Genomic DNA, 21049 nt, shown 5'->3' with positions numbered 1-21049 from the left:
CACGTCCACAGAATCTCCTGTTTGCTCTACTAATTACTGAATTCCCTGTCACCACTGCACTCTTTTCCTTTCTCATTCCCTTCTGAGCCTCAGACCTGTACTCAGTGCTGGAGAACTTTCCCCTCGTGGGTTGCTTCCCCCCCACCGCCCCAACTGTATTCACAGTTGCCTATTATTGAAGGCATCAGCTTCAGAGATACTCTACGCTGTCTGACTGTCACCAGCTACCTGCTTCCTGACTATCTCCCTGTGTTAGTTGTCTGTTATATCCAACGATGACAGGAGACTTGTGCGGGAGAACTTTTAAAAGTGGAAAAGCCAAGACACTGGGGCAGTTCTGATCCTTGACCTTGGAAGTCCAGGTCCAATGGTCGTCACAAGTTGAAGTCTTGGTTGCAGTGGTTGACCATGACAACTTCTATGCCTTGTCATGCCCTTTCGCTCTCCATGGAGCATTGCAGAACCACCTTCCTAGCTGTTGGATCTCACTGTAGATCTCAGTCACCCATTCTGCCGGAGCTGACTTCGCATGCTAGGGCAGGCATGTCCCTATCTCACAGGGGTATGAGGCCTGCTGGCTACCCTCACCCTGTTGAAGCTGTGTGCCGGGGTGTGGCCACTGTCACATGTTAACAGCCACCTGGAACCCCACGTGAGAGCTCCCTGTGGCTCCTATCTATATCCATCCTCATTCTCCTGTATGAGTTGAAGGTCATCCAGCTGCAACTCCAGTCCTCCTATACACTTTATAAGGAGCTACAGCTGGATGCACTTCAGGCATATGCAGTTATTGGGACGATTGGAGGTCTCCCAGATCTGACATGTAGTAAACACCACTGAACCTGCACCCATTCTCCCTACACCACTCACAGTAATGGAAGGAAACCCACCTTAACTTCTGTCTCCCTTCTCTAACACAAGTTCACCTATTGCCATTCAGTCATTGTCAATCCTTGGACTTCCTACCCAACATCTCTTTGAAGGTACCCTCACCAGAAGGAATGCAATAATTCTGTGAGGGCAAGTAAAAATGTCTCCTGCCAGAAATGTCCTCATCCAGAGAAAATAAAAAAAAATATTTTTTCATCTACAGTACCCAAACTAGATTTCTGATTACATTCTCCTAAAATCCAACCTTGTAATAGCCCATGCATTCCATCACCTGAATCCCTGACATCAAAAGGTATTCATGATTCTGCACTCTCTGGACACTTGCAGAATTTTTTGTTCCTTTCCGTCTATTTCTTAAAGATGTTCTTTTGTACACTTCCTTATCCTGGATCTAACTAACCAACCCACCTTACATTTTTTTTTTCACATGGTCTCTCCTTGGTGCATGTGCTGGGAACTTACAGTCACATCAGTAAACTTGAAAGAGGTGGGTAGAGGCTGTTACCTGTAAGTTGCCCCATGATTTGGATATCAGGTTGATTGTGAGAAACACTCTATGGATGTTACACTACTCTTTTACTCAGATAACATCGATATTTACCCAATAAATCTAGCCCTATTTCTTTTATAGGCAAATCAGAATGGCCACAAGCCAACTGTAGACAACTTTTAGTAATTATATTTATGATATCTGCACCATTATTGACACTGCTTCTCCTACGTGCTACGTCCTTGAGGCCAGAGGAGAATATGCTTCCTGATATTTTCCCACCATAATTTTCCTGTGATATTTCCTGCCAACTATTAGTCTCAGTCTCCTGCAGTTAATTGATGTATATTTTCTTGCAGCAGACATTCAGAATTGAAACAAGAAAATTATATATTGATTATGCAATCAGATGATAAATCATAAATGTGTTGGCCAAGGATATTCCCCAGGACCTTGAGGGAAGTTTGTGTAGAGATAGCAGGAGCTCTGACGGAGATCTTTCAGATGTCATTAGAAACGGGGATTGTGCCGGAGGATTGGCGTATTGCTCATGTGGTTCCATTGTTTAAAAAGGGTTCTAGAAGTAAGCCTAGCAATTATAGACCTGTCAGTTTGACATCAGTGGTGGGTACATTAATGGAAAGTATTCTTAGAGATAGTATTTATAATTATCTGGATAGACAGGATCTGATTAGGAGTAGCCAGCATGGATTTGTGCGTGGAAGGTCATGTTTGACAAACTTTATTGAATTTTTTGAAGAAGTTACGAGGAATGTTGACGAGGGTAAGGCAATGGATGTAGTCTATATGGACTTCAGCAAGGCCTTTGACAAAGTTCCACATGGAAGGTTAGTTAAGAAGGTTCAGTCGTTAGGTATTAATGCTGGAGTAATAAAATGGATTCAACAGTGGCTAGATGGGAGATGCCAGAGAGTAGTGGTGGATAATTGTTTATCGGGATGGAGGCTGGTAACTAGCGGGGTGCCTCAGGGATCTGTTTTGGGCCCAATGTTGTTTGTAATATACATAAATGATCTGGATGATGGGGTGGTAAATTGGATTAGTAAGTATGCCGATGATACTAAGGTAGGAGGTGTTGTGGATAATGAGGTGGGTTTTCAAAGCTTGCAGGGAGATTTATGCCAGTTAGAAGAATGGGCTGAACGTTGGCAGATGGAGTTTAATGCTGAGAAGTGTGAGATTCTACATTTTGGCAGGAATAATCCAAATAGAACATACAGGGTAAATGTTAGGGCATTGAGGAATGCAGTGGAACAGAGAGATCTAGGAATAACAGTGCATAGTTCCCTGAAGGTGGAGTCTCATGTAGAAAGGGTGGTGAAGAAGGCTTTTGGAACGCTGGCCTTTATAAATCAGAGCATTGAGTACAGAAGTTGGGATGTAATGTTAAAATTGTACAAGGCATTGGTAAGGCCAAATTTGGAATATTGTGTACAGTTCTGGTCACCAAATTATAGGAAAGATATCAATAAATTAGAGAGAGTGCAGAGACGATTTACTAGGATGTTACCTGGGTTTCAGCACTTAAGTTACAGAGAAAGGTTGAACAAGTTAGGTCTCTATTCATTGGAGCATAGAAGGTTGAGGGGGGATTTGATCGAGGTATTTAAAATTTTGAGAGGAATAGATAGAGTTGACAGGAATAGGCTGTTTCCATTGAGAGTAGGGGAGATTCAAACGAGAGGACATGATTTGAGAGTTAGGGGGCAAAAGTTTAAGGGAAACACAAGGGGGTATTTCTTTACTCAGAGAGTGATAGCTGTGTGGAATGAGCTTCCTGTAGAAGTAGTAGAGGCCAGTTCAGTTATGTCATTTAAGGTAAAATTGGATAGGTATATGGACAGGAAAGGAGTGGAGGGTTATGGGCTGAGTGCGGGTAGGTGGGATTAGGTGAGATTAAGAGTTCGGCACGGACTAGGAGGGCCGAGATGGCCTGTTTTCGTGCTGTGATTGTTATATGTTTAACATTTGAGATTCTGTATTAAATCTTTAGTACAGATCGGTCTTCCCTATGTGAACATGGTGCAGTTAATGACTCTGAAACAAAGCATTTTCTCTAATGATGAAAATATCACCACAATTTACAGTTTTGTTGCATGCACATCATATCCCTTCCATTTCATGGATATGTTTCTCCTGTTGAATCTAAACCGTTGATCTGATTTTGTATCAAAATAATTGATAACTTGTGATTGATAAGCACTAGAACATGTTAGGTTTCAAGGATTCAGTAACTTGCATTATTCGTTGTCCTATATCTATATATTATTTGAATTATTACTCAATTTCTAACTATGTTATTCATAATGTTGCCCAGGAGACCCCACATCCCTCACAACTTGTAACTGCTGCTGCTCCTGACCTTCAGCACACAGTTGTTGGATCTGTGTTAACTCCATCTCCTGCTTATTCCACTTGACCTCCTGCTGACTTTCTTTCGGATCCACTCCCCAATTCTGCCTCTCAGCTGCTGATCTCAATTTTTCTTCCCAGACCAACATCAAGCCATGTGGCCGCATATTATAAAGAACCTTAATAACACATTCCACCCCACAGAAAGTTAAGCCAATCAATCATTTGGAGAACTTGTTCAATAAAGATGTGAAGCCGTGGTCTCCCCCTGGGCTTAATAAACTAGGTCATCTGTATCTGTGCCAGGTCAATAGATATTAATTTATAGTTTTTAATGTATTGCATTGTCCTGCTGCTTCAAAAAAGTTCACATCTTCCAGTCATATTAAGCATGATTCTGATTCCGTTGGAGAAATTGCAGGCAGCAGTTCATTATGACAGCCCAGAGTCAACAACACACACACACACACACACACACACACACACACACACACACACACACACACACACACACACACACACACACACACACACACACACACACACACACACACACACACACACACACACACACACACACACACACACACACACACACACACACATCCTGCCCAGATACTGTCCTCATGCTGGACCAAGACATTGCCGTCTTCTTACAGAGCTTCAACCAGAAATGTTGCTAATTCCTCCCCCTCAGCCCCCACCCACCACAGATGCTTCTCAAGGTGATGTGGAATTTGATTTGCAATCACCAACAATCATGAGGGAGAGTTGCAGCATCTCTATGTTCACCTTTATCCACTTTGTAGCTTCATATCATTATGTCAGACTGCAATTTACATATAGTTCATCGCATTTGTCCACCTTCCCTATCTCAGCAACTTTCTGGTGAACCACTTGCGCCCTCTCAAAACACTCCACTGCAGTGACCTGAGCAGAAACGTGTACAATTTTCGAAATGTAATCTAACCAGTTTTCCACTGCTGCAACGTATCTTTCCAGCCTTTATACTTTATGCCCTGTCTGATAAAGGCAAATATGCCATGCTCCTCCCTATCCACTATCAGGGAATTAGAGGCTTGCACACCAAGATCACAGTGAACGTCACATATATGAAATCAGGTAATGGGATTTTTGTGCCTTCTGCAAGCTTACTAATCAGTCCACCTGCATAAAATGTCACAAGTAGTAGAGGTCTCAGAAATTATCTCTGTGAAACACAACTGGTCACAGACCTCTATTCAGTAGCCAATTTTGAATCCTGTCTCTAGGGACCTTGGTAAATGCATTACTACCTGTCAGTGTTACGGCCCAACCTGGCAAATGCATATGGCTTCATTCCGTACAAGCTGGTGCGGCTCACACTGACCAAATATCACGTCCCCAGCAGAATCAGAGACCTTATCGCTGATTATTACAGCAACTTCAGGATGTGGGTCTCTTCAGGAGCAATTACATCGAGCTGGCACAAGGTGGAGATCGGCATCATCACGTGGTGCACTATCTCAGTGACACTGTTCTCCCTAGCCATGGACATGCTCACTAAGTCTGCTGAAACAGAGTGCAGAGGGCCCAGAGTGAATTCCACTCAATGGCAACCACCTGTCAGGGCATTCATGGACGACCTCACAGTCACCACAGAATCAGTCACCGGCTGCTGGTGGATTCTGCAGGGGCTCGAAAAGCTGGTGGAGTGGGCCTGGATGCGTTTCAAACCAGCCAAATCAAGATCAATGGTGCTGAGGAAAGGCAAGGTGGAAAACAAGTTCCGGTTCAGCATCTCGGACACAGCCATCCCAACCATCACAGAAAAGCCAGTCGAGTGCTTAGGTAAGGTTTCTGACAGCTCTCCAAGGGACCCGACATTCATTCAGGCAATCTGCACTGAGTTGGATGGCTGGTTGAAATCCGTGGACAAGTCTGGCCTACCTGGGAAGTTCAAAGCCTGGGTGTTCAGGAAGCAGAGGTAAGGCTGTATCACAGGAGGTTGGTGGGAGTGGTCACACGAGGCCGAGCTGGGCCAGGATCCTTTCCAACTCCTCAAATGGACACCATCAGAGGGAAGGAAAGGCATCGCCTAGTTCAGGAGGAGGTGAGAGCAGCAGTGGAGGAGAGGAGAACCTGCAAGGTGGTGGGAATGAAGCAACAGGGAGCTTGGACAAGATGGGAGAATGCGGTGGAGAGGAAAGTGACCTGGGCTGAGCTTTGGAAAGCCAAGCCACACCGCATCCATTTTCTCATCCAGGCAGTGTACGATGTGTTTCCAAGCCCAACAAATCTGCACACATGGGGCAAAGCAGAGTCATCAGCGTGCCCACTGTGTTCCAAGCGAGGAACCCTGGAGCACATCCTCAGCAGCTGCACAAGGGCACTTGGTGAGGGACAGTACCGATGGAGGCATGATCAGGTCCTGAAGACCATTGCTGAAGCCATCAGCACAGGAGTGGAGTGGGCGAAGCGATCCCGACCCTCCAAGCAGGTCATTGCCTTTGTCAGAGCTGGGGAGCAGCCAATACCTGCCAAAGAACATCTTTTTTTTTTTTTTTTTTTTTTAAACTTTTTTTATTGTTTTCAAATTGTTACAGAATAAATGTGCATGAAAAAAAAGTGTTACCCAGCCCCCTCCCCTTAACCCCTCCCCCCTAACATCCCTATTAAGAAAATAAGAAAGAGAAAAAAAAAAAGGGAATGCCTGGATGTTGGAAGATCCCCACATGCTCCACGGAGTTCTCATTTTTTTTTTAAATATATGTTAAAGTTCTTTTTCTTTTCAATCTATAATAATACCTAATCTTTCCACTTTCGTGGTATCCTGGGAAATCTTTATAAAAGTCTCCATGTTGCTATGTGTGTCCCCACCATTCATCCAGGCAAAAAGATAGAAAAAAATTAAAATATAAAGGAAAAAAAAAAAAAAAATCCCCCCCTACTAATGTTGTGGAAAAAAGACACAACATTACCCCCCTCTGCTGTACGGGTCATGGCAACCGCCATGATTACACACGTGAATCCCGCAGTAACCGATCCACAGCCTCCCAGCTCCCCCGCAACATAAAAAAGTATATGTATAAGAAGAGAAAAAAAAAAATACTATTCTCATTTAGTATTTCTAAAATTTTGCTTTTCTCTTCTGTAATATCCATAAATGTCCATCACTTCTGTTCCTTGGGTCTATCTTCATCTTTAATCCATTACGTTTGGAAATCTCTATGTGTAGTTAGCGAATAGATGGAAGTTCTTGTACAAACTCCTCCGCTTTTCGATAGTCGGAAAAAAAAAATTTTCCGTCCTCCAAAAAAATTATCAGTGTTGCTGGATGACGCATTGTAAATTTATAACCCTTTTCCCATAAGGCTTTTTTCGCTGGGTTAAATTCCTTCCTTCTCTTCAACAGGTTGTAACTTATATCAGGATAAAAAAGAATTGGTTTCCCTGCTATCATCAGTGGCCCGTTTCTATTTTTGGCACTTTGGGCAGCGGCCTTCAGGATCTTTTCTTTGTCTTGGTATCGTAAGCATTTTATCAAAATTGATCGTGGGTTTTGGTCAGCTCGAGGTCTTGACCTTAAAGATCTATGCGCCCATTCAATCTCAATTGGAGTTTCTCTTTCCATTTTCAATTTTTTAGGGATCCATTTTTGAAAAAATTTTATTGGATCTTCTCCTTCTATATCTTCTTTAAGTCCAACAATTTTAATATTATTTCGTCTACTGAGATTTTCAAGCTTATCAATTTTTTCCATAAATTGTTTTCTTTCTGATGTCCAAGCAGTATTTTCCTTTTCCATTTTGTCCATTCTTTCAACCATGTCTTCCGTTGTAGTTTCCAAGTCCGTAATTCTTTTTTCCATTTTTTCCTGTCTCTTTGTCATTTTATCAAGCATAGTCTCCATATTGGTCATTTTTTTTTCGAGTTTTTTTTGGTTATTTTTAATTACTTTTAATGTGTCTAATTTACGCATTATTTGCCTCAAAGTCTTTTCTATATTTCTAGAAGGACTTTTACCTCCTTCAGCTGATCCTTCCGAGAGATTTGACTCTCCCTCCGATTCGCTATCACTTTCAGTTGCAGTGGTAGCTGGGCTTTGTAGTTCTTTTTGTTCCTGTTTGCGCATGCTCCATGCTTCGCGTTTGCGCAGTTCACGATGGTTTTTTCCTTTGGAAGTGGCAAGCGTTGCCACCATCTCCTATTCAGTATCACCGGCGATACAATGTACCTGAGATCGCGGCTCCTCGGTAGACGTGGGCCTCGCTCTTGTTCCAACTTGCGTAGTCTTCCCGGTATTAGTTTTCTTCATCTTCTTTCCTTGAGGCATAGCTTGACACAGTCCGGAGTCGTTTATAAGCAACTTTTAGAGAGTATTGACTAACTTTTCTTCATTTAAACATTAATTTATTAACTTTTTACGGGAGAGCTGGGTCCCTGCGTCTCGATCCTACGTCATCACGTGATGTCCCCCCCGCCAAAGAACATCTGCAGGTATCCTGACCTCTGCAAGGGACTGGCAGCTGTTGGTGGACCTCGAAAGGCAGTGGAAATTCCCCAACCATATTGCAGCCACCACCCTGAGACCAGAGATTGTCCTTGTGTCTGAGTCTACGAAGCAGGTGGTGATGCTGAAGCTGACAGGCCCATGGGAAGATCGTTTGGAAGAGACCTTTGAAAGGAAGCTATCGAAGTACGCAGGACTGGTCAGCAACTGTCAGCAAGCTGGTGTCTCCGAGTCGAAGTTGGTTGTAGGGGATTCGCAGCCTGTTCCTCAGCCAGAGCCTTCAGCAATTTGGGCATCGAGGGAGAGAGGAAGAGGACAGCCATCCGCAGTACCACTGATGTGGCAGAGAGGGCCTCAAGATGGCTGTGGCTCAAGAGAGGGGAGCCATGGAGTCTTATGTAGCTAGTCATCTGGACACAAGCTGGGGTCTGATCAGCCCTGGCTGGGTCACCTGGAGGAGGGTTATGATGTTGAAAGACCCGAAACACCTGATGATTCCAGGAACATCACTGAAGATGTGTCCAGAGGCATCAGTAGATGTATGTACACAGCTATGTAGACAGCATCCACTGCCCTACCCTCATCAATCATTTGCATCATCCCAAAAAAAATTAATCAAGCTTCCATGAACAAAGCTGATTCTGCCAGGAGAAGGTGGCTTTGTTCCCCAGGTTTCAGGGACAGACCCCTGTGCAGAAATAAACCTCTTTTAAAGATCTCAAATGTTTAGGAGTTAATTTTGGTAGGATTTGAATAGCATAGACTCATATGCCTTGAAACTGGATATTCTGCGATCATGTGCATGGTGACGAGTTAATCAGTCATATTAGTAACCCATCTATATTAATCTCATTGTTCAGCACTTGATATTGGTGTTTGTGTACATACCCGTTAGCAACTCTACTTCTATCACTCTCTGGCAATGCATATCAAATACTCACCACTCTCTGGGTGAAAAAGTGCTCTTCAGATTACCTGCCCTCTCAAATTTCTTACTCGAAATCTCGGTCCACTACTTTTATTCAACTCTAGTAATGGGAAAAGTTTCCTGCTGTTCACCTTATCTATAGCCTTCAAAATTATATATTCCTCAGTCCCCTCAGTTCCTCCATTGCAAAGAAAATGGACCTAACTTCAGCCGTCCCTTCTCAAACCTGAAATGCTCCAACATGCTATTAAATGCCTTCTGCATTCTCTTCAGCTCTAGCGTGTTCTACTTGATGTAACCAATATTTACATGGATGTATGTTAATCTAAAACAGAAATCCAAGTGGTAGCCACAATCAGTGGGGAAAATAAGCTGGGCACAGTCTGATGATTTAGCCACCCATGTTTCAATTTGCAGACTGTCACACTTATCTATAGTTAAGAGCGTGTGATACTTTAAAAGTGCACAAAAACTGATGGCTGACTATCATTTGAGTGGATTGTAAATCAAAATATTGTTTTCCAGAGAAACGACTCATTCTTTGTTTAGGGTTGTTATGCTGTTGGAATAGAGCAGTGGTCCCCAACCACTGGGCCGCGGACCACTTCCAGGCCGTAAAGCATATGTTACTGGGCCGCGAGGAAATGATATGATCTGGCGATATGAAATGATATGAGTCAGCTGCACACACAAGGTCATTACCCATGCAAGGTCATCAGTGGGTCATTAACCTACAACTACTCGATGAGTGAAAAACAAATGTTGCTCGAGAGTTTCTTTGGAAGAGGTGGTAGGGGACATAAAAGGCCTAACGATGATGATAACGCAGAGACAGCTGAGGCTGAGACTGCAAAAAAAAGGAAGCTTCCTTCAACAGAAAATACGACGAGTCATACATAAAATATGGCTTTAATGCAACCGGTGACTCGCACGCTCCAAGCCCCCTGTGTGTGATATGTGGAGACAAACTGTATAATGAGGCAATGAAGCTCTCAAAACTGCTTCAGCACCGTGAGTCCAAGCACCCTGCACTTAAATACAAACCCGTTGAGTTTTTTGAGCGGAAGAAACGTGAGCAAGTGGGACAGAAGCAAGTGCTGAGAGCCACCACCTCCACAAATGCTGCGGCTCTGAGAGTGTCGTACTTAGTGGCTAGCCGTATTGCTGAGGCTAAGAAGCCTTTCACTGTTGGTGGAGAATTGATTCTGTCTGCTGCCATTGACAAGGACATGTGCCATGAACTGTTGGGAGAAGCTGCAGCTAACAAGATGGCACAGGTTTCTCTTTCAGCTACCACAGTTTCAAGGAGAATCAATGACATAGCGGAGGACATCGAAGCACAGCTGTTGGAACGGCTTAAGGAGTCACCATGGTATGCTATGGTGTACCGATGTCGACAACAAGGCAATACTGCTGGATTATTTGTGATATATATTTCAAGACGATGTGCACAAGATATGTCGTGTGCGCTGCCACTGCCAACTAACACAGCTGGGGCAGAACAATTCAAGTCTTTGAATGACTACTTTGAATAGCCTTCCGCACGAAAGGTTAGTTAGGAAGATTCAATCGTTAGGTATATTGAAGTAGTAAAATGGATTCAACAGTGGCTGGATGGGAGATGCCAGAGAGTAGTGGTGGATAACTGTTTGTCAGGTTGGAGGCCGGTGACTAGTGGTGTGCCTCGGGGATCTGTACTGGGTCCAATGTTGTTTGTCATATACATTAATGATCTGGATGATGGGGTGGTAAATTGGATTAGTAAGTATGCAGATGATACTAAGGTAGGTGGCGTTGTGGATAATGAAGTAGGTTTTCAAAGTTTGCAGAGAGATTTAGGCCAGTTAGAAGAGTGGGCTGAACGATGGCAGATGGAGTTTAATGCTGATAAGTGTGAGGTGCTACATTTTGGTAGGAATAATCCAAATAGGACATGCATGGTAAATGATAGGGCATTGAAGAATGCAGTAGAGCGTGCATAGTTCCCTGAAGGTGGAATCTCATGTGGATAGGGTGGTGAAGAAAGCTTTTGGTATGTTGGCCTTTATAAATCAGAGCACTGAGTATAGGGGTTGGGATGTAATGTTAAAATTGTGCAAGGCATTGGTAAGGTCGAATGTGGAGTATCGTGTACAGTTCTGGTCACCGAATTATAGGAAAGATGTCAACAAAATAGAGAGAGTACAGAGAAGATTTACTAGAATGTTACCTGGGTTTCAGCACCTAAGTTGCAGGGAAAGATTGAACAAGTTAAGTCTTTATTCTTTGGACCATAGAAGGTTGAGGGGGGACTTGATAGAGGTATTTAAAATTATGACGGGGATAGATAGAGTTGACGTGGGTAGGCTTTTTCCATTGAGAGTAGGGGAGATTCAAACAAGGGGACATGAGTTGAGAGTTAGGGGGCAAAAGTTTAAGGGTAACACGAGGGGGAATTTCTTTACTCAGAGAGTGATAGCTGTGTAGAACAAGCTTCCAGTAGAAGTGGTAGAGGTAGATTCGATATTGTCATTTAAAGTAAAATTGAATAGGTATATGGACAGGAAAGGAATGGGTGGTTATGAGCTGAGTGCAGGTCGGTGGGACTAGGTGAGAGTAAGCGTTCAGCACGGACTAGAAGGGCTGAGATGGCCTGTTTCCATTCTGTAATTGTTATATGGTTATATGGTTACATGTCAGGCAAACTGGACTGGTCATTCTGTGTTGGAATATGTAGACTCGGCTGCAGCAATGACTGGACGGCTGTCTGGTTTCACTACCCAAGTCAAAGAGGTTGCTCCTGAATGCCAGTCATACACAGGGAAATGCTGGCTAGCTGAAAAACGTCACCTGATCTTAAGAGCATATTGAGTGACATTGTTGAAGTTATCAATCACATCAAAGCTAAAGCCCTTAACTCACGTCTGAGCAGCTTTGCGAGGAAATGGATGCAGAGCACAAACGTCTTCTCTTACACACTGAAGTCAGGTGGCTATCAAGAGGGAGAGCCCTGGCCAGGGTTTTTGAGTTAAGAGAGCTGCTACAGAGATTTCTTTCAGGGAAGAAGTCACCACTGACAGCACACTTCAGTGATGAGGAGTGGATAGCAAAACTCGCTTATCTGTGTGACATCTTCAACCTGCTCAATGAACTCAATTTGTTACTTAAGGGGAGAATGACAACTATCTTCAAGTTAGCAGATAAAGTATCTGCTTTCAAAGCCAAACTAGAACTGTGGGGACAATGAGTGGACAGGGGCATATTTGATATGTTCCCAACATTAGCTGGGATCTTGGGAGAGACTGAGGCTGCACCATCCTTCTCACAGCTGGCGTGCGATCACCTATCTTTGCTGTTGACAATTCGAGTGTTACTTCCCAACCGCAAATAACCCAAGACGTGCAAAGGAATGGATCCGTGACCCATTTGTGAATGTCCCTGGTGAATCATCCATGTCAGCGCGGGAAGAAAATCAACTCCTCAAGCTTGAAAATGACAGTGGGCTGAAAAGTATGTTTGACATAACATCTCTGCCAGCATTCTGGATCAAAGTCAAGGCTGAATATCCTGAGATAGCCGCAAAAGCACTGAAAACGTTGCTTCCATTTCCAACATCATATCTCTGCGAAGCGGGGTTTTCTGCAATGAATACGACAAAAACTAAATTGTGGAATAGACTGGACATAAGGAACCCCCTTCGAGTATCGCTGTCTCCCATCACCCCTCAATGGGACCGTCTGGTTGCAGGGAAACAAGCCCAGGGCTCCCACTGATTCAGCGATACTGGTGTGTTGCAATGATTTCATATGTTCATACGAGGAAAATATGCGCTATGTGTTTAATATCCAAACTTACTTAAAATGTTATGATGCTATTGAATTATAAGTGACTTATCACTTATCATGTGAGAAAAATATGTGCTGTGTGTTTAATATTGAATTTGTTAGACAAACCCTTTTAGAAACGAAATTGTGTGTATTAGCCATTTATAAGTGACTTATAGTTGACTTATCACCTATATTCCGGTCGTGATTAACACCCACACTCCCCCACCCCCCGTTGGCCGGTCCGCAAGAATATTGTCAATAATAAACTGGTCCGCAGTGCAAAAAAAGTTGGTGAACCCTGGAATAGAGCATTAACTGTGTTCATCTGTTTAATTACAGGTATAGAAACAAAGGAAAACTTTAGAAAAAAAACAAAGTCTCCCTCAGAATGATTTAACATGTTCCTCATTTCAGCAGCAATGGCCTGCGAATCTGTGTGTCTACTGATAGCATGATTTACTATGTAACATACAATAACAGAAAATGTATAGTGACGTGATCAAAATAAACCTTTCACGGTATTTCCAGTGGGCACTACATACCAATGGGTGGTAGTGTGGAGATACGTCTCTGCCAAAGGAGGTGTAAAGTGCTCTTCCTCTCCGCTAGCTTGTTGTTCACCTTTGGTCAAGATGGTTATATAGGCCGTTGGTACATATCACAAGCCCTGGTTATGTGACCGCAGACAGTCTCTGTAGAATATTGATAATGGCTGGGGTCACCCATCTTGTAAAGACACTGCCCAGAAGAAGGCCATTGCCACGTCTGTAGAAAACTTTGCCAAGAACAATCATGGTCATAGAAGACCATGATCACCTATGTAACATGACACAACTCATAATGATGACAATCATGATGGTGACCATAATATATCCAATAGAAGATGAGGTATACTGTGGCCTTGTGTTGATGAGGACTTAAATATCACCCAGGCGAGTGAAATTTCCCTTTTGTTAGCAAATGTAAAATCCAAACATTCTTGATTTCAGTTCTGTTGAAACCCTTTATGCGATTATAAAACTGACCAATTCAACCATTTTTTGTAGCATTTCAAGTCTTTTATGGGAAGGAAGATGTCACTGAGGAACTGGAGGAAGCCTTGTCAGAGAGAAAACTCCAGAGCGAAATCCACTTGGTTTCAGTCTTAGAGCTACTTCGAAAGAAGTGTGTACGATGGCAAGTCATCACAGTTGTTGTCATCATGGCCTGCTACCAACTGTGTGGGTTGAATGCTGTAAGTGTAAAGTATGTTTTATTGCTAGCATGTAACACGTACAGTAAGTAGCAAGGAGCACATAGAGGTAACTGTATATAGCTAATGTTAGCCTGAGTTGGGCAGGATATGAATCAAGCCAAATCCGTGGATTATAGACCTATCTAGCAATGCAAAAGTGCAGGGAGGAAGCTTCAACTGGCTTCACAGACTGCAAGGGAAGTGACTTCTCCCACCCACCCTCTACCATTCACAATGAATGTGTATTAACATGCTTCTGGTGCACCTAAGAGGGTAGCTGGGTGGCCATTATTTAACAGTTTGTTTAAACAAAAGTTTTGTTTGATATTTTTTTAAACAATTAAGCTCGTTTAAATAGGCAAACCTGCATTCTTTGGCAGGAAAAAGTCACAAATGCCAGTATGGGAAGAGTCGAAGGGGAGCTTCGTTTAATGCCAAATTTTTTAAAAACTAGCCTACTTCACCAGTTTTGGACAAGCTACAACATTACTGTGTTTTTCACTGGTACCAAATTGAATCTTCCTCAAAAATTATGAAATTATTGGAAACTGTCAAGAATCAATTTGCACTCTGAAAGAAGTGGGGTGAGGCACCACTGAAAACAGCTTGTTTGTTGTAGAGTCATCATAAAACACCACCACCCCATACAGCAGCAACATCATTATGACTGTCACTGAGGAGGGAAAGGTGACAAGGAGAGGGAGTTGCAAGTTTTACTGAAAGGAATTGCACATCCTGGTCAATGGTATTGTGGCTTGTGCTGATGTGATGGACTGAGGGCCTATCCCTGTCCTGGTGCTGATGTGATGGACTGAGGGCCTATCCCTGTCCTGGTGCTGATGTGATGGACTGAGGGCCTATCCCTGTCCTGATGCTGATACAGTGGACTGAGGGCCTATCCCTGTCCTGGTGCTGATCTGATGGACTGAGGGCCTATCCCTGTCCTGGTGCTGATACAGTGGACTGAGGGCCTATCCCTGTCCTGGTGCTGATGTGATGGACTGAGGGCCTATCCCTGTCCTGGTGCTGATCTGATGGACTGAGGGCCTATCCCTGTCCTGGTGCTGATCTGATGGACTGAGGGCCTATCCCTGTCCTGGTGCTGATCCGATGGACTGAGGGCCTATCCCTGTCCTGGTGCTGATGTGATGGACTGAGGGCCTATCCCTGTCCTGGTGCTGATCTGATGGACTGAGGGCTTATCCCTGTCCTGGTGCTGATATGGTGGACTGAGGGCCTATCCCTGTCCTGGTGCTGATGTGATGGACTGAGGGCCTATCCCTGTCCTGGTGCTGATGTGATGGACTGAGGGCCTATCCCTGTCCTGGTGCTGATACGGTGGACTGAGGGCCTGTTCCTGTCCTGGTGCTGATATGGTGGACTGAGGGCCTGTTCCTGTCCTGGTGCTGATATGGTGGACTGAGGGCCTATCCCTGTCCTGGTGCTGATATGATGGACTGAGGGCCTATCCCTGTCCTGGTGCTGATACGGTGGACTGAGGGCCTGTTCCTGTCCTGGTGCTGATACGGTGGACTGAGGGCCTGTTCCTGTCCTGGTGCTGATATGGTGGACTGAGGGCCTGTTCCTGTCCTGGTGCTGATATGGTGGACTGAGGGCCTATCCCTGTCCTGGTGCTGATACGGTGGACTGAGGGCCTGTTCCTGTCCTGGTGCTGATATGGTGGACTGAGGGCCTGTTCCTGTCCTGGTGCTGATATGGTGGACTGAGGGCCTGTTCCTGTCCTGGTGCTGATATGGTGGACTGAGGGCCTATCCCTGTCCTGGTGCTGATACGGTGGACTGAGGGCCTATCCCTGTCCTGGTGCTGATATGGTGGACTGAGGGCCTATCCCTGTCCTGGTGCTGATATGGTGGACTGAGGGCCTGTTCCTGTCCTGGTGCTGATACGGTGGACTGAGGGCCTGTTCCTGTCCTGGTGCTGATATGGTGGACTGAGGGCCTGTTCCTGACCTGCACAGCTCTGTACGTGTTCCTTTCCTGTTCAGAGGTGGGAATCACTCTAAACCAAAGGAATGTAGCAGGAAATTAAAACATTTCACAAGATATGTCAAGGAAATTACATACCATTAAAAATACTGCTCTAAAAGCACATTTATCCAAGCATTCTTGTCCAAAGCATTCACACAGTGGTGTCTTTATACTCAGTAATAATAAATCTGTTAAATCTGTTTCTGATTCTGACTCGTACAGGAGCTCTCAAAAAAAAACACTGGCATGCACCTAAACTGTTACTTGATCTAACCGAGCAGAATTCGGCCATTCAGCCCATTGCGTCTGCTCTGCCATTCCATCATGGCTGATCCAGGATCCACTCAATCCCTGCCTTCTTGCCATATCCTTTAATGCCTTGAACAATCAGTAATCTATCATCTTCCACCTTAAATATACCCACTGAGTTGGCCTCCATTGCAGTCTGTAGCAGAACATTCCTCAGCATTATCTCCTTGGTTTTATTTTCTATTTCACTTGCATTCGCTTTCTTTACCACAGACTCAACCTATAAATTAACGTTCTGGGAGTCTTGCACTTCTGACGTTTGAACCTTCTCCCCATATGGATAATAGTCTACACTATTGTTCCTTTTACCAAAATGCATAATCATTCATTTCCCAACACTGTATTCCATCTGCCTCTCTTTTGCCCATTCTTCCAATTTGTATAAGTCCTTCTGCAATCGCATGCTTCCTCAGCATTACCTACCCCTCCACCTATCTGCCAACTCTGCCACAAAACCATCAATTCCATCATCTAAATCATTGACAATGTGAAAAGTAGCGGTCCCAATACTGACCCCTGGGGAATACCACTAGTCACTGGCAGCCAACTAGAAAAGGCCCCCTTTATTCCCACTCACTGCCTCCTGGCTGTCAGCCATTCCTCTATCCACGCCAGTATCTTCTCTGTAATGCCATAGGATTTTATCTTGTTAAGCAGCCTCGTGTGGCACCTTGTCAGATGCCTTCAGAAAATCCAAGTTAATGACATCCGCTGCCTCTCCTTTGTCCACCCTGCTTGCTACTTCCTCGAAAAACACTAATGGATTTGTCAGGCAAGATTTCCCTTTACAGAAACCGTGCTGACTTTGACTTATTTTATCATTAATTTCTAAGTACACTGAAACTTCATCCTTAGTAATAGACTCCAACTCTTCCCCAACCACTGAGGTTAGGCTAAACTGGCCTATAATTTCCTCTCTTTTGCTTTCCTCCCTTCTTAAAGATTGGAGTGACATTTGTAATCTTCCGGTCCTCTGGGACCATGCCAGAATCAAGTGATTCTTGAAACACCATGACCAACACATCCGTTATCTCTTCAGCAACCTCTCTTGGGACCCTGGAATGTAGTCCATCTGGTCCAGGTGACTTATCCACCTTAAGAACGTTTTCCTTTGTAATAGCAATGGCACTCACTGCTAGTGTCTTCCACAGTGAAGACTGATGCAAAGTACTCCTTAAGTTCATCTGCCATTTCTTTGTCCTCCATTACTACTTCCACAGCATCATTTTCCAGTTGTCCAATCTCAACTCTCACCTCCCTTTAACTCTTTATATAAACTGAAGAAAAAATTTAGTACCCTGTGTTATATTATTGGCTAGTTCCCCCTCGTATTTCATCTTTTCCCTTCTTTATAGCTTTTTTAGTTGTCTTTTGTTGGATTTTAAAAGCTTCCCAATCAGACAACTTCAGACTCACTTTTTGCTACCTTGTATGCCTTTCCTTGGCTTTTATGCAGCCCGTAACTTCCCTTGACAGCAATGGTTGCCTAACCATTTGAGAACAGCTTTTTCTGTGGGAAAAATCTATCCTGCACCTCGTGAACTATTCCCAGAATCTTCAGCCATCTCTGCTCTGCCATCCTCCACCAATCCACCGGGCAAGCTTCACCGAGACACATGGATAATGTCTTCAAAGTTATACAATGAAATGTAACCTAATTCCTTCATTTACGCTGAGAGAGTAAATGATAGGAGGGAGCATAACTAGTAGGAAGAAAGGTCCTCGAGACTTTAACTCAGAGAGCCAAACCACATAATAGCCAAGTACACTTGCTAACAACGTTTATATGGTTATTACATTCCCTCTGATTGGATAAACTGCCAACATCTTCATTACAATCCATGCAGATGCACTACCACAATGGTGCTTTGGGCACAGCAAATTCCTGCTTCTTTATTCAGGTGTACAGCTTGGTAACAGGCCTCTTGGACCCAATGTGCCTGCGCCCACACCCATGTGACAATTAACCTACTAACCCATACAGCTTTGGAAACCCACGGGGTTATGGGGAGAATGTCCAAACTCCATACAAACAGCGACAGAATCGAACCCAGGTTGCTGTCACTGTGATAGTGTTACACTGACCGGTGTGCTGTCGTGCTGCCGGGTTGCTGTCATTGTGATAGTGTTACACTGACCGGTGTGCTGTCGTACTGCGGGGTTGCTGTCACTGTGATAGTGTTACACTGACCGGTGTGCTGTCGTACTGCGGGGTTGCTGTCACTGTGATAGTGTTACACTGACCGGTGTGCTGTCGTACTGCGGGGTTGCTGTCACTGTGATAGTGTTACACTGACCGGTGTGCTGTCGTACTGCGGGGTTGCTGTCACTGTGATAGTGTTACACTGACCGGTGTGCTGTCACTGTGATAGTGTTACACTGACCGGTGTGCTGACATACTGCGGGGTTGCTGTCACTGTGATAGTGTTACACTGACCGGTGTGCTGTCACTGTGATAGTGTTACACTGACCGGTGTGCTGTCGTACTGCGGGGTTGCTGTCACTGTGATAGTGTTACACTGACCGGTGTGCTGTCGTACTGCGGGGTTGCTGGCACTGTGATAGTGTTACACTGACCGGTGTGCTGTCGTACTGCGGGGTTGCTGTCACTGTGATAGTGTTACACTGACCGGTGTGCTGTCACTGTGATAGTGTTACACTGACCGGTGTGCTGTCATACTGCGGGGTTGCTGTCACTGTGATAGTGTTACACTGACCGGTGTGCTGTCACTGTGATAGTGTTACACTGACCGGTGTGCTGTCACTGTGATAGTGTTACACTGACCGGTGTGCTGTCGTACTGCCAGGTTGCTGTCACTGTGATAGTGTTACACTGACCGGTGTGCTGTCGTACTGCGGGGTTACTGGCATTGTGATAGTGTTACACTGACCGGTGTGCTGTCGTGCTGCGGGGTTGCTGGTGCTGCAGTTGTGCTACAATAACTGCTACATACTGTGCTGCACGCAATTGCAGATAATTTAATTTTACCTTGCTGGGTGTCAGACGAGGATACCTGTTTCCTCCTGTATAACTCTCTTGCAGTTGGAGCAAGGGAAAAGAGTTGGAAGATTGGTGAGAAGGGAGAATGAAGGTGGACGATGATGAAGGGCAAAGTACAACATTGTAGCAGTCACCTCACAGCGTCACCTCAGAGACGGGCATGACTAGAGATAAACAAGTCATGTTGGAGAGATGACTGCATGTTACCAGGTGCTAGTAGGCTCCAGACTGGCAAAAACTGTATGGAATCTGGTGCAAAGGTCTAATTGAATGGAAGGTTCATGCGTCCATGCTACTGAAGAGAATGGATGAGGACTCGTTCTGATGTTGTCATGAATAGGATACAGACAATGTCAATAGACTGAACACAGATGACAAGTGGCATTGATGAAGCCATCTGCAAGCTGTTGCAGAGGCTTGGATGGGGCTGGGAGACCACGACTGTTTTGTAACTCTATCACATTTCCATGACACAATACCTGCTGGTGCAAGTGGTATTTGGTGTTTGGACACAGATTGGGGCCATACGCAACCATTTTATTTGACCGTACATCAGCTAAAGATCTGGTTTAGGTCACTAACGTCATTGATATGGCATTGGGGAGAGAGCCTGTGGTATGTCAGATTTCCAGGTGAACAAGTAGTCTTTGGGGTGCTGCAAGATTGTGTCTCTATTGATGCTTTGCTGCATGCTTGAGTGCTCGGTGGGAGGGGGCGATGCTTGTATTTGCTGGTGGTGGGGGTTGGAGGGAGGTTGTTGCTTTGCTGCTGCTTGAGTGCTCGGTGGGAGGGGGCGATGCTTGTATTTGCTGGTGGTGGGGGTTGGAGGGAGGTTGTTGCTTTGCTGCTGCTTGAGTGCTCGGTGGGAGGGGGCGATGCTTGTATTTGCTGGTGGTGGGGGTTGGAGGGAGGTTGTTGCTTTGCTGCTGCTTGAGTGCTCAGTGGGAGGGGTGAGCTGTGGGGGGGGGCTTTGGGGTTCTAATGTTTAACTGTCATTCATTCTTTGGGGCACTCCTCTGTTTTTGTGGATGTTTGTGAAGAAAAAGAAATTCAGGATGTACTGTATACGGTTTACGTTTCTCTGATATTAAATGTACCTATTGAACCTATTCCTGTCTGTATTGAGCAGTGAGTCCAGATTAATACAGAAGGGGGCCAATCAGCTGAGGCTAAATCCCATTAGACAAATTCCCACTCTCCCTGTATCCCTGCACTTTATTCTCTCTCATACACACCATCAAGTACTCTTCTTGATTTTTGTTTGCCATTAACCTAGGCTAAAGGGTAACTTACAATTGTCATTTAATTTACCAACACATCTTTTGAGTTATGTGAGGAAACTGGAATAGTTGGGGAACAACCTGTATATTCAGGGAGAAGAGACCTTTCCCTTTGGGTTCCTACTGGAAGCACTTCAGGAGTTCATGATGTTCCACACAGTGATCTGGTTCTTGAGTTATTGTGTTTGGAAATTGCACTGATGTGAGGAGCCAGAGGTGCAGAATGTAGTTATTGTCCTCCAATATCTATCCTGGGC

At 44.5% G+C, this 21049-nt stretch overlaps 1 protein-coding gene across 4 annotated transcripts in view; it reads left to right on the top strand.

The window, feature by feature from the left end:
* The window catches only part of slc2a9l2 (solute carrier family 2 member 9, like 2), a 374573-nt gene that overhangs the window by 181651 nt on the left and 171873 nt on the right, over positions 1–21049 (top strand). For all 4 annotated transcript variants that reach the window (XM_073043122.1, XM_073043121.1, XM_073043123.1 and 1 more), the window contains one exon: positions 14027–14214. In XM_073043122.1, the coding sequence (XP_072899223.1) occupies positions 14027–14214 (188 nt within the window). The remainder of the gene's footprint in view (positions 1–14026; positions 14215–21049) is intronic.

This window comes from Hemitrygon akajei, chromosome 4 (genome assembly GCF_048418815.1).
Source record: "Hemitrygon akajei chromosome 4, sHemAka1.3, whole genome shotgun sequence".
Lineage (NCBI taxonomy): Eukaryota > Metazoa > Chordata > Chondrichthyes > Myliobatiformes > Dasyatidae > Hemitrygon > Hemitrygon akajei.
Note: the sequence above shows the minus strand (reverse complement) of the source record. Positions and strands in the feature narration are given on the sequence as shown.